At 43.1% G+C, this 14,884-nt stretch overlaps 1 protein-coding gene across 1 annotated transcript in view; it reads right to left on the reverse strand.

Annotated features, from left to right (window-relative positions):
* srrm3 (serine/arginine repetitive matrix 3) overlaps positions 1-14,884 on the reverse strand; it is a 159,293-nt gene that overhangs the window by 19,152 nt on the left and 125,257 nt on the right. The window contains exons 4-6 of the mRNA XM_070449254.1: positions 9,950-10,066; positions 4,917-4,997; positions 4,172-4,250 (exon numbers count right to left, since the gene is read on the reverse strand). Of these exons, the coding sequence (XP_070305355.1) occupies positions 4,172-4,250; positions 4,917-4,997; positions 9,950-10,066 (277 nt within the window). The remainder of the gene's footprint in view (positions 1-4,171; positions 4,251-4,916; positions 4,998-9,949; positions 10,067-14,884) is intronic.

The following is a 14,884-nucleotide window of genomic DNA, read 5'->3' on the forward strand; positions in this document are numbered from 1 at the left end:
TGCTAGTGAAGAGAAAGAGACTAATAAAGCTGTCAGAGTAATATAGGGCCAGTGAAGAACTGTTGTAGCGTCTAGGCTATGAGACCACATGGTCTCCCAAATGGTACCCTATTCCCTATTTAAGTAGTGCACTAAATAGGGAATAGGGTGCCATTTGGGATGTAAACCATGTTGTTCCACCAGAGAGAACAGACTGGGGTCTCTAAGGAGGCTTCGCCTTTCATTTATTTTACTCCCATCAATTGTCAAACACAATGTCCCCTGATAGTGCTCTTCTTATTATAGGGCTATAACCAAATAGTAGCCTATGTTAACCATACAGTCTACCATGTAGACTACACCCTCTGTGCCTTTGTGCCCTTGTGAGTTGTTCAGTCTATTGGAGGAATGCCGGTCGACCCTCAGGAGTCAAGGGGCCTTTGGGAGTCTGTTAGCCCACCACCATTATGGCTTAGGTTATTTTATTTGTTATTTTTTATTAATTTTACCTTTATTTACGTTTATTTAACTGGGCAAGTCAAAATCGTATGTGCAATGACGGCCTACCAGGGAACAGTGGGTTAACTGCCTTGTTCAGGGGCAGAACGACAGATTTTTACCTTGTCAGCTCGGGGATTCGATCCAGAAACCTTTCGGCTAACCACTAGACTACCTGCCGCCCCTGAACTGGAGAGATTTAGCTGGGGGGACATCAGTGTTAGAAATACCCACCCTCGTAAGACAAGGAATGTGGGTCTAATGTATACATTGGGTTGGCCTACTGTAATTTATGCTTCTGTTTAGGCAGAGATCCCACAGGATGTCAGGAGGGAGAGCCTCCTCTATATAGTGTGTTCAGACAAAAGCATATGCTTGTAATGCTCTTTTCCATGACCAGTCGTTATTAAAAAACCTGAACTTGTTTTCAAGTCTGTGTCTTTTTTGTTCTTGACTATCTTCATACCATCAAGTCTTAGAACCCTACATTATTAACACCCTCCTCTATCGCTCTCCTCCCTCCTTTTCTCCTAATTGAAGGAATACACAATGCTATGCTATACTTCAAATGGGAGCACAAACCAAAGAAAACGTAATCTTCTGTTGTTACAAAGTGATTTTTCTATGTTGGCGGTGTAGTAAAGTGAGTATTGGTTGGTGGACACCATAGCAGCTTACAGTTCAGATTGTTACAACTGCATTGGAAAAAGCTCCCCTTCCCCTCCACCGCCTTCTCCAATGCCCCAACAGACACACACAGTAGAGCATATCACAAGGGGCTACCTAACTCTAGGGACGCACCCACCTCCTCCTTCTCCCCCTATCTAACCATACATTATTCATGTGTAGACAATACCTGCAATGCAGTGGATGTTTGGAGAAATCTGAGGAGGGGAGAGAGAGAGAGGCTAAAGGTGGGAGGGGGGGGGGGGGAGGAGAGTTTTATAAGTGTGAGGAGGGTAGGAGTGTTGGGGGGGTTTATTTGCGGGGGGGGGGCAGCAACAGCGATGCTCTGCAATTTGGTGAGAGGCTCATTTTTCTTCTTTTGCGGCTCTCATACAGGTTTGGTTATTAGAAGAATGAGTTTAGCCCCCACAAGAGAGAGAGAATTAAAGAGAGATAGAGATAGGGAGAGAGAAATAGAGAAGGAGAATAAAATAAATTTAAAAAAAGGAGGAGGGATGTGCTATTTAGAATTGCTTATTGTCCTTATGATATCCCTGGGCGAAGCAGTATTATTCTCTGCTGAGCTCTCTTTCTCATTCTCTCTCTATCCATTCTCTTTTTCATTTTGTGCTGACACTATAATTATTGCTTTATTGTCGGAGGAGGAGGATTGCTTCGTAAGAAAAGTATAAGCAACATTATTACACATCATCAATAATGAATGAATGCGCTGGAAGAATATCCTCTCCAATATCTTACTTCTCACTTTGAGTATCAATATCCTTATCAATAATATGTGACTCGTTTTAGGAAACATAGGCGTATGTCAAACTCCACTACTTCACAGGAGAGGCATTTGAACATAAACTTTTTTTTTTTAAACTACGTTTTTTGGAAGAAATGACATCTAGAACATGTGAACTTTCATGTGCCTTAATAACAAACTTGTACGCCATCTGTAAATACTAATACACGTTTTAAATTACGAGCCTAGTTGGTTTAGCCATAGAAAAAGTCAGGAACCTTTCCATTAGCCATGATTGACTGAGATAATGGATGGGCTGGACATGACGAGAGATACGTTTGGATTGGTCTGCCATGTAGCACGTTTCTGTCTATAACATGAGCTGGTCAGTATGTGTAGGTAATCCTTTCTAACGCAGATTTTTTGAAAGATATCACATAGTAGACCTGCAAAAGTGTTGCTCTCGACTTTCTGGAGGACTGAGTTTTGAAATCAGTGGAATGCCCGGTGGAATAAGATTATGATGGAGAAAATGATGGTGTATGATTGCAAATATGCAGAGGGAGTCGAAAAGAGAACACCCAGAAGGCTGTTGTATAAAACACCTGTCTCCGGATTACATCTTCAAACTAAGGGCAACCATGGCATCCGTGACAGAGAGGGAGAAGCGTCCATCCATGTATACCAGTAAGATAGTCTAGGTAGCAAAATTTTCAGATATTATACGTTTCTAATTTTGTCGTTTTCAATTCAAAGCTAGCTAGCTAAAGTTAGCTGGCTGGCTCGTTAGCTAACGTTACATGTATGATCTTTGTAGTAATATTATTCCTATCTCAGGAGCCATTTGCATTGCTAGTTGTAGCCGGTTGTTAGCTAGCTAGCTAACATTGAACCTGGTTGGTTAGCGACCTGCAGATTCATGCAGGGTAGTAAAGTTATGAGTTGGAATTATGGTTAATTGTTTAGCTAGCTACATGTCTAAACAAAAGACTCCACTATGCAAGTAACCATTTCACTACACCTTCTGTATCCTGTGCATGTGACAAATAAACCTTGATTTTAATTGATATAGTATGTGTTTACCAGAGACGATAATGTGAAGAACATGACCTGCACCAAAGTCAAATTAGGACATAACGTTAGGCCAACGAGACAGTGTGCAAGTTAAAACAATTATCTCGTAGAATGCTTTAATTTCGTCACACTCACAACCGTAAGCTATTTTCTTCAATTGGATTGCTATTAACTTGGAAATTATGATCTTGTTGTGAATTTATTTTCCTGTAATAATGAAGACAAATGAGCTACAGTGAAGACGTTGTCAGCTATATGATAAGGTCATTATGAGCTAACTTAACATTAGCTCGCTAGCTAGCTATCAAGCTAGAAACAGACCAAAACATTGTTTAGAAAGTTGATTATAGTTGCCTGGTTTGCTAGATTGACATAAACTCAATTAATTTTTAAACGGGTGGGTTCATTGGTGTTAACATATACTAGTGAAGCTATTTTGGACCACCAGGCTGCTGATGTCATGCAGTCTGTAGTTTTCGTGTTTATACTTTTTCATAACGACAACGACAAGTTTGATGTCGGACGACAATATAATGTTCATGATATCACTGCGACAACTGTCGATATATGTAGTATAAACCAGGTTTTAGTCTTGAAATCTCTGGTTGTTTAGTACATGGCCTTACATGTGAATCCGTAGGCGGGTGGTGCTAAAGCTTAAGAGGGGGTGAACGATGCTGAATGGGTGTAGACAAAGAAGAGCTCTCCAGTAGGTTTACCAAAAAATTCAAGGGCCATTTCCTCAAAAGTGAGGTTACAAGTTTATCAACTTTCAAAGCAGAATTACTTTCCCATTGTTCCTCAAATGCAGTGTATGACATACAATTTTGCAGCTCTGTGTCTCTGCTTTTATCCAATGTAATAAACACATTTTCAAATGTTGCTACATAAGACCGAATCGAGCAGGTCGGTCATATATAGTCTGTTGTTTCTAGAAAACACAGCTTATTTGTGGTTCCTATACTATTTTGGCCTATAGGAAAGTGAGTAGTGAAAGTACAGTACTGAATAATGGCAGAGCTTGAGTTCGGTGAAACTGAGTGCTCCTCTTTCTTTTTCTGTGATAGTTATGCTGTGATTTTTTTTATCCCTAAGTCCCTCAGCTGAGCACCTTTCCCCTGTTACGCAAACCGTCTGAAAAGCATCAGGGTATGCTCACATTCTATGAGTAACCTAGAGGATGAATGTTCATGAAAAGTGCATGCACACGCATACACACCTGTCTCGCTTGTGTTTCTTTCCACTTTTCTTCTTCTTCTCTCTGCGGGAGGGAGAGGAGCTGTCGAACCTGGAGGAGACATGGGAAGAGAGAGAGAGCTCAGAAAGAGAGAGAGAGAGAAAGAGATGAAGAGAGCGAAAGAAGAGCAGTCCTACACAATAAAGCTTATCCAGAAGGAATTGAAAGATTGTTAAGTAAACGTCGCAAAGCACACCTCTAACCTTGCCACTATTAATGATATAGCAGGGCCACTCATACATGATTTCTTCAGAGAATTGTCTGTACTGTCAAAGCGAACAATGAACCCAGTCCTCCATTCTATTCTTTACATTTCATCATTACATTTCCTCTAGTAGCTTTGCCAGTTCTCCTCACCAAGAGTCCTTGAGAGCGGCCAGAGATGTCTATGTGTCGTACATGTCTCTATTCACCTGTGTCCTTCTCTCCCTACAGTCGGTCTCTCGCTTTCATCTGTAGCACTGCCTCTCTCTCTCTGTCTGTCATCCAGACCAATCTCTCTCACTCCCTTGATGGAAAACCAGGGAGCTGTCTTACTCTTTTTCAATTCCAATCTGTATCTACCATCACGTCGGTGTCGACGGCCCTGCCCATCTTCGGGTTTAAAGGGAATACACACACAATACATATGCAACGATTCAAATGCAATGTAACAACAGCATAATGCATATCTCATCACTGAGGAAGAATAGTTCTACATCTATTGAGGCCACTGACCGACTCCTTCTGCGACCAGATTTCTTTTTCTTCCTCTTCTTTGGTCGAGGAGATGGAGAGCTGCTAGATTTCCTCTTCATTCTATGGTAGCCAGGCAGAGAGCGAGAGGGAGAGAGACAGAGAGAGAGAGAAAGAAAGAGAGAGAGAGAGAGAGAGGGAAAGAGAGAGGGAGAAAGAGAAATGAGAGAGTTGGAGGGGGGAGTGTTCAGTGAGCGAAACATACAAGTGTTTGTCATTACAGTAATCTTCAGTCACAAATAAATTGATCAGCTGGTGGCAAGATTTTCTCCAGGCGAGCAAGCTTAATTTCCTTTGAGTGATGCGACAATCCATACTGTGCATGCAAGTGCATGGGAGCGTACCACTTCATACTGCCTCTGGCAATCTGGCATACAATTATTAATTTCTGGGAAAATGTAATTCCGATAATACATTCTAATGAATGTATTATCATCCATGGTGTATTGGCTATACTTCAAAAGACAAACAACAATGTAGTGTAGTGTATGTCAGAATTCCCTGTACAGAGTGTGTGTATCTGTGTGCTGGTGCATTCTGAAGGCTATGGTCTTCAGAGCCCTCTTCAACTGATAGCTATCTAATCTGCATAAACACTACATGACCAAAAGTATGTGGACACCTGCTCGTCAAACATCTCATTCCAAAATCATGGGCATTAATGTGGAGTTGGTCCCTCCTTTGCTGCTATAACAGCCTCCACTTCTGGGAATGCTTTACACTAGATGTTGGAACATTGCAGGGACTAGCTTCCATTCAGCCACAATAGCATTAGTGAGGTCGGGCAATGATGTTGGCCAATGTTTGTCTATGGAGATTGCATGGCTGTGTGCTCAATTTTATACACCTATCAACAACGGGTGTAGCTGAAATAGTCACATCCACTAATTTGAAGGGGTGTCCACATACTTTGTATATTTAGTGTATATGAAATGGCAAAGGCCACATGGAGAGGATGAGGTAAAGGCTGATTGGATTTCCATCTCAAGAGGTGGGTAGTGTGTGTGCGTGCGAGCTTTGTCTGTACTTGTGTCTGTCTATGCGCGTGCATGTTTGTGTGTGTGTGTGTGTGTGTGTGTGTGTGTGTGTGTGTGTGTGTGTGTGTGTGTGTGTGTGTGTGTGTGTACCGCAGACCTTAATCGCTGACAGCATGGACTACATCCTCTCCGGAGGGCTTGGAGGTAAGCTCCTGTACTGGCAGGCCTCCCACCTCCGCTCCCCTATCTGTGGCACACATGTGCTGTGTAGGAGTAGTGTATGGGGCAGGCTTCCTGACATTTCTTAAAAGTCACACAGTAAATAATATCATATGTATTATTGTAATCAGTAGACTTTAGGGAAAACGCATATAGCTTTTTTAGAGTGTAAAAAAGAACGTTGTATTTAATACAACCCTTTGAAAGTGAAAATATCAACATTTTACTGCAAATGTTGGCATTTTTTCCTAATTTTTGTAATCATAAACAAAAGGCTATATGGTTTTGGCAGTTGATTAAATGTGTTCCCAAAACAAGTACAAACATTTTAAGCTGTTTTGGGGCCATGTAGACACAACATAGGGGAAGCGATGACCCAAAACATAAATGGAGGTACATTTCACCGGCCCGGCTAAAATGGTACCATATCAAATCAAACTTTATTTGTCACAAGCACCGAATACAACAGGTGTAGACCTTACAGTGAAATGCTTACTTACAAGACCTTAACCAACAATGCAGTTGAAGAAAGTGTTAAGAAAATATTTACCAAATAAACTAAAGTAAAACATAATAAAAAGTAACACAATAAAATAACAATAACGAGGCTATATACAGTGGGTACCGGTACCGAGTCAACGTACGCAGGTACCGGTTAGTCGAGGTAATTTGTACATGTAGGGGTAAAGTGACTATGCATAGATAATAAACAGCGAGTAGCAGCAGTGTAAAAACAAATGGGGGTGGTCAATGTAAATATTCCGGGTGGGCATTTGATTAATTGTTCTGCAGTCCAATGGCTTGGGGGTAGAAGCTGTTGAGGAGCCTTTTGGTTCTAGACTTGGTGCTCCGGTACCGCTTGCTGTGCGGTAGCAGAGAGAACAGTCTATGACTTGGGTGACTGGAGTCTTTGACATTTTTTGGGGCTTTCCTCTGACACCGCCAAGTATATAGGTCCTGGATGGCAGGAAGCTTGGCCCCAGTGATGTACTGGGTCGTACGCACAACCCTCTGTAGCGCCTTACGGTCAGATGCCGAGCAGTTGCCATACCAGGCGGTGACTCAACTGGTCAGGATGCTCTCGATGGTGCAGCTGTAGAACCTTTTGAGGATCTGGGAACCTATGCCAAATCTTTTCAGTTTCCTGAAGGTGTTGTCGTGCCCTCTTCACCACTGTCTTGATGTGTTTGGACCATGATAGTTTGATGGTTATGTGGACACCAAGGAACTTGAAACTCTCGACCGGCTCCACTACAGCCCCGTCAATGTCAATGGGGACCCATTTGGCCCGCCTTTTCCTGTTGTCCACGATCAGCTCCTTTGTCTTGCTCACATTGAGGGAGAGGTTGTTGTCCTGGCAACACACTGCCAGGTCTCTGACCTCCTCCCTATAGTAGGCTGTCTCATCGTTGTTGCTAATCAGGCCTACCACTGTTGTGTCGTCAGCAAACTTAATGATGGTGTTGGAGTACAGGAGGGGAACAGGGAGTACAGGAGGGGACTAAGCACACACCCCTGAGGGCCCCTGTGTTGTGGATCAGCGTGGCAGACGTGTTGTTGCCTAACCTTACCACCTGGGGGCGGCCTGTCAGGAAGTCCAGGATCTAGTTGCAGAGGGAGGTGTTTAGTCCCAGGGTCCTTAGCGTAGTGATGAGCTTTGTGGGCACTATGGTTTTGAACGCTGAGCTGTAGTCAATGAACAGCATTCTCACATAGGTGTTCCTTTTGTCCAGGTGGGAAAGGGCAGTGTGGAGCGCGATTGAGATTGGATCTGTTGGGGCGGTATGCGAATTGGAGTGGGTCTAGAGTGTCTGGGATGATGCTGTTGATGTGAGCCATGACCAGCCTTCCAAAGCACTTCATGGCTATCGACCTGAGTGCTACGGGGCAGTAATCATTTAGGCAGGTTACCTTCGCTTCCTTGGGCACAGGGACTATGCTGGTCTGCTTGACACATGTAGGTATTACAAACTCGGTCAGGGAGAGGTTGAAAATGTCAGTGAAGACACTTGCCAGTTGGTCTGCACATGCTTTGCGTACACGTCCTGGTAATCTGTCTGGCCCCGTGGCTTTGTGAATGTTGACCTGTATAAAGGGCTTGCTCACATCGCCTACCGAGAGCGTTATCACACAGTCGTCTGGAACAGCTGTTGCTCCCATGCATGTTTCAGGGTTGCTTGCCTCGAAGCTAGCATAAAAGGCATTTAGCACATCTGGTAGGCTTGCGTCACTGGGCAGCTCACGGCTGGGTTTCCCTTTGTAGTCCCTAATAGTTTTCAAGCCCTGCCACATCCGACGATCGTCAGAGCTGGTGTAGTAGGATTCAATCTTAATCCTATATTGACGCTTTGCCTGTTTGATGGTTTGTTTGAGGGTGTAGCGGGATTTCTTACAAGCGTCTGGATTAGTGTCCCACTCCTTAAAAGCGGAAGCTCTAGCCTTTAGCTCGATGTGGATGTTGTCTGTAATCCATGGCTTCTGGTTGGGATATGTACGTACGGTCACTGTGGGGACGATGTCATCAATGCACTTATTGATGAAGTCGATGACTGAGGTGGTATACTCCTCAATGCCATTGGATGAATCACAGAACATATTCCAGTCTGTGCTAGCCAAACAGTCCTGTAGCGTAGCATCTGCATCATCTGACCACTTCCGTATTGAGCGAGTCACTGGTACTTCCTGCTGAGTTTTTGCTTGTAGGCAGGAATCAGGAGGATAGAATTATGGTCAGATTTGCCAAATGGAGGGCGGGGGAGAGTTTGCTTTGTATGCATCACTGTGTGTGGAGTAAAGGTGGTCTAGAGTATTTTTTCCTCTGGTTGCACATGTGACATGCTGGTAGAAATGAGGTCAAACGGATTTAAGTTTGCCTGCATTAAAGTCCCCGGCCACTAGGAGCGCCACTTCTGGATTCTCTTGCTTGCTTATGGCCTTATACAGCTCGTCTTAGTGCCAGCATCGGTTTGTGGTGGTAAATAGACAGCTACGAATAATATAGATGAGAACTCTCTTGGTAGATAGTGTGGTCTACAGCTTATCATAAGGTATTCTACCTCAGGCGAGCAATACATTGAGACTTCTTTAATATTAGACATCGCGCACCAGCTGTTATTGACAAATAGACACACACCCCTGTCCCTCATCTTACCAGAAGTAGCTTCTCTGTCCTGCCAATGCATGGAATATCCCGCCAGCTCTATATTATCTGTCTATATTATTATGTCGTCATTCAGCCACGACTCGTGAAACATAAGATATTACAGTTTAACAGGACATTTAACCTCCACTATGTATTTTTTTCTCCAATGATTGCACGTTGGCCAATAGAACGAATGGTAGTGGAGGTTTAGTCACTTGCCTACATATTCTCAGAAGGCAGCCCGACCTCCGTCCCCTTTTTCTCCGTCTTTTCTTTACACAAATGAAAGGGATTTGGGCCAGTTCTCAAGAAAGCAGTATATCCTTTGCGTCGGACTCGTTAAAGAAAAAAACATTGTCCAGTTCGAGGTGAGTTATCGCTGTTCTGATGTCCAGAAGTTATTGTCGGCCATAAGAGACGGTAGCAGCAACATTATGTACAAAATACGTTTAAAAAATAAGTTACAAACATGTGAAAAAACGAATAAGATAAGCACAGTTGTTTAGGAGCACGCAAAACGGAAGCCATCCCCTCCAAGACCATTCTCAGTTATTGGTCAGCGAGTGTGTGTGTGATTGTGTTTTTGTGTGTGTGCATGCGTGCGTACATGCAAATATAAATGTGTGTGTAGTATACATGTGTCTGTATGAGTGAGAATACGTGTGATTGTTCCATACCTATAACCGTCTTTATCGTAGTAGTCTCCATGCCAGTCTGCGTCCTCCTGGTAACCTTCAGCCAGGGCTGGGTCGGTCTGCTCCTCACCATGCTCTCCATGGACTATGTGTTTGATCCTACAGGGAAAATACAGGTCACAGGTCACTGGAAGCAGCCAATGGGAGACCAGGGACCAGGAATTGGGTGGGTGTATGTGTGGTAAGAATGACAAGAACTGAGGAACACTGCAGTTGCATACGGCTCAGAACGACTCCGAAAATTAACCCTATTTTCTAAACATTCTGTGCTACAAAATCATTTGTTCGAACACAAATCTTTTACTTATCCGAGTCCAAATGTTCTTGTCGGAGCACAAATAAAATAACTAAAATCTGACCTTAAAATGTGACTGTTAACATCTCACACCATCTCTCCCTCTCACACATGCAGATGGCTGTGTTGCACTTTTCCTGCACCTATCCTGTGTATGTGACAATAAAACATGTTTCATCTTTTGCAATGAAGGGGGGAGGCGGTCCCTTTCGTAGCTCTGTTCGTTTGGGAGAGGAGGACAGCAAACCTGTTAATTGTCTGAGCACCACTGATCACAATAGTGTAGCGCATAACAGACAAATATTAAATAACCACATGCACACCTTAGAGATAGATGCATGCCCTGGTCTAATTTAGTTAGAGAGGTATTATAATTTTCAGCCTGAAATCTGAAGAGATTTCAAATCAGTGAAAACAAGAACTCCCTTGAAAGCTGAAGGAGATGGAAATAGACAAGACAGCTAGCTGTAAGTACTAAGTAGTGTTGGTGTGAGAGCGAGTTCAACATCAGAGTTAAGAAGAATGGGGATGGATGCTCTGGGTTTTCAATGTACAATTAAAAATAAAGGTGCAAGTTGGAACCAAATAAGGTTCTTGAGAACGATACCATAGGGCAGGGGTGTCAAACTCATTCCACAGAGGGCTGAGTGTCCGCGGGTTTTCGCTCCACCCTTGTACTTTATTGATGAATTAAGGTCAATAGTTATACTGAACAAAAATATAAATGCAACATATAAAGTGTTTGTCCCAGGTTTTAGGTGTTGGTCCCCATTTCCAAGATGGCGTAGCAGTGGGATGTCTGTTCTGATTGTTTTGTCCCGTCCTGTGTATATATCGTTTTTCTTCGTATATAGTTCATATATATTTGTAACATTTTTAATCTCAATTTCCATCTACGGACTAATCATACTCTCCTGCAACCCGCCTCACCCAATGTGGTATGGACCTGCTATTTGTTTATACTTTAGTACTGGAACCCCCTTCAGAAGATTGCCAGCTAACTAGCTAGTAGTCAGTTAGCCACTGCTAGCGGTCATCACCGTTAACTCGGACATCTGCCAGCCTCAGCCCGGTCAATTCCTGCCAGTCTGCACAGCGCGATTTCAACCCAGAGCATATCGGACTGCTTTTCTCTACCACATCTCCGGATTCCTACCACAAGCTCCTACCACAAGCTACCTTTACTCCGGATCATTGCAGCTATCTAGCTGCTATCCGAGTTGCTACTCCTGTCTAACGTCTCTGTCCCGAAGCAAGCACCAGTTAGCCTGGTGCTAGCCTCGAGCAAGGCCCATCTCCCGGCTAGGCGAAGAGAACCTTCAGACAATTCCTGGGCTTCAATACCTCTTTTGCCAATTGGCCTGTACCCTTTGCTGCCAACACGGAGCCCCGCCGATCCATCAAGACTGGTCTGCCGACGTAACCGCCTGAGGGGGTTTCAACAGGCTCTCCCGTTGCGACGTCCTCCTGAGGTCCATCTGCTAGCCTGCTAGCAGTCTGAATCGCCGTGCCTCCAGCTCGCCTAGCTACTCACTGGACCCTTTGATCACTCGGCTACACATGCCTTTCCCTAATGTCAATATGCCTTGTCTATTGCTGTTTTGGTTAGTCATTTTTGTCTTATTTCACTGTAGAGCCTCCAGCCCTGCTCAATATGTCTTAGCTAGTCCTTTTGTTCCACCCCCCACACATGCGGTGACCTCACCTGGCTTAAATGGTGCCTCTAGAGACAAAACCTCTCTCATCGTCACTCAATGCCTAGGCTTACCTCCACTGTACTCACATCCTACCATACCCTTGTCTGTACATTATGCCTTGAATCTATTCTTCCGCGCCCAGAAATCTGTTCCTTTTACTCTCTGTTCCGAATGCACTAGACGACCAGTTCTTTTAGCCTTTAGCCGTACTCTTATCCTACTCCTCTGTTCCTCTGGTGATGTGCTAACAAACCTCCAAACGAGCTTCAATGCCATACAACACTCCTTCCGTGGCCTCCAACTGCTTTTGATGCTAGTAAAACTAAGTGCATGCTCTTCAACCGATTGCTGCCCGCACCCTCCCGCCCGACTAGCATCACTACTCTGGACGGTTCTGACCTAGAATATGTGGACAACTACAAATACCTAGGTGTCTGGTTAGACTGTAAACTCTCCTTCCAGAGTCACATTAAGCATCTCCAATCCAAAATAAAATCTAGAATCGGCTTCCTATTTCGCAACAAAGCCCCCTTCACTCATGCTGCCAAACATACAACCATAAAACTGACTATCCTACCGATCGCAACATCCACCCGTAGCATGCGCTCCAGCAGGTATATTGCACTGGTCATCCCCAAAGCCAACACTTCCTTTGGCCGCCTTTCCTTCCAGTTCTGACTGGAATGAATGGAACGAATTGCAAAAATCTCTGAAGCTGGAGTCTTATATCTCCCTCTCTAACTTTAAGCATCAGCTGTTAGAGCAGCTTACCGATCACTGTACCTGTACCTGCCATCACTGTACCTGCCAATCTGTAAATAGCACACCCAACTACCTCATCCCCATATTATTACTTACCCTCTTGCTCTTTTGCACCCCAGTATCTCTACTTGCACATCATCATCTGCACATCTGTCACTCCAGTATTAATGCTAAATTGTAATTATTTCGCCTCTATGGCCTATTTATTGCCTACCTCTACATTTGCACACACTGTACATAGATTTTTCTATTTTTCTTTTATATTGTGTTATTGACTGTACGTTTGTTTATGTGTAACTCTGTGTTGTTGTTTTTTGTCGCACTGCTTTGCTTTATCTTGGCCTGGTCGCAGTTGTAAATGAGAACTTGTTCTCAACTGGCCTACCTGGTTAAATAAAGGTGAAATAAAACAATTTGCTGAAATAAAAGAAATGTTCCATACACACAAAAAGCTTTCCATCTCTGTTAGTGAGCATTTCTCCTTTGCCAAAATAGTCCCTCCACCTGACCTTGTGCTGGGGACAATAAAATGTGCCGTTTTGTCACACAACACAATGCCACAGATGTCTCAAGTTGAGGGAGCGTGCAATTGGCATGCTGACTGTAGGAATGTCCACCAGAGCTGTTGCCAGAAGAATTGAATGTTAATTTCTCTACCATAAGCTGCCTCCAACGTCGTTTTAGCAAATTTGGCAGTACGTCCAACTGGCCTCCCAACCGCAGACCCAGTGTAACCACGCTAGCCCAGCCCAGACTGGCTGCACCCATGCCCAGTCATGTAAAATCCATAGATTAGGGCCTAAATAATTTATTTAAATTGACTGGTTTCCATATATGAACTGTAACTCCGTAAAATCGTTGAAATTGTTGCAACTCCCCTCACGTGTTTGTGTAGGTCTTAATTGAAAGGAAAACCCAAAAAACCCACAGACACTCTGCCCTCCTTGGAGTTTGACACCCCTGCCATAGGGGAACCATTTTAGGGTCTCTGAAGCAATGTGAATTTTGGCACTCCTTTAGTTTTTTGTCTAGTCTTAGTTATTTGACTAAAATAGTATTAGGTCTTAGTCACATTTTTGGCATTTGATTAATGATTTCATATAGTTATTGTCTGTGGGCCATTTTAGTCAACTAAGGGCCTAATAATTTGTCACATTGCAGTCACATCACATTTGTATTACTCATTAACCTTTCACGAGCCTCTACCCCGGATCCGGAGCACCCCCACACCCCCCACACACTAATTAGCATACCTAGCATAGCTTCAAAAGTAGATAGTAGCATCTAAATATCATTAAATCACAAGTCCAAGACACCAGATGAAAGATACAGATCTTGTGAATAAAGCCACCATTTCAGATTTTTAAAATGTTTTACAGGGAAGACAAAATATGTAAATCTATTAGCTAAACACGTTAGCAAAATACACCACTATTCTAACTCCATCAGTTTCTTACTCCTTCAGGTGCTATCACCAATTCGGCTCAACTAAGATATTGATATCCACTAACCAAGAAAAAACCTCTTCAGATGACAGTCTGATAACATATTCATGGTATAGGATAGTTTTTGTTAGAAAAAAGTGCATATTTCAGGTAGAAATCACAGTTTACAATTGCACCCACCATCACAAATCGACTAGAATTACTAGATAGAGCAACGTGTATGACCAATTTACTCATCATAAAACATTTCATAAAAATAGACAAAGCATAGCAATGGAAAGACCCAGTTCTTGTGATTTCAGACCATATTTCAGATTTTCTAAGCGTTTACAGCGAAAACACAATAAATCGATAAGTTAGCATACCACATGAACAAACGTTACCAGAGCATCGATTCCACGCCAAAGAGCGCTAAAACGTAATCACCGCCAAAATATATTAATTTTTTCACTAACCTTCTCAGAATTCTTCCGATGACACTCCTGTAACATATTTTCAACATATACATATACAGTTTGTTCGAAAAGGTGCATATTTAGCCATACAAAACGTGGTTACACATAAAAAATACTAGGAAATCAAGCCTCAATATGTCTGACGTCATCTATCAGAGTGATCTAGTTTAATTGAAAGCTAATCATATACTTGACTAAAAAATACAGGGTTGACAGCAATCGAAAGACAAATTAGTTCTTAATGCAACCGCGGATTTACATTT

The sequence above is a fragment of the Salvelinus sp. IW2-2015 genome, linkage group LG20, assembly GCF_002910315.2.
Source record: "Salvelinus sp. IW2-2015 linkage group LG20, ASM291031v2, whole genome shotgun sequence".
In the NCBI taxonomy this organism is placed as follows: Eukaryota; Metazoa; Chordata; class Actinopteri; order Salmoniformes; family Salmonidae; genus Salvelinus; species Salvelinus sp. IW2-2015.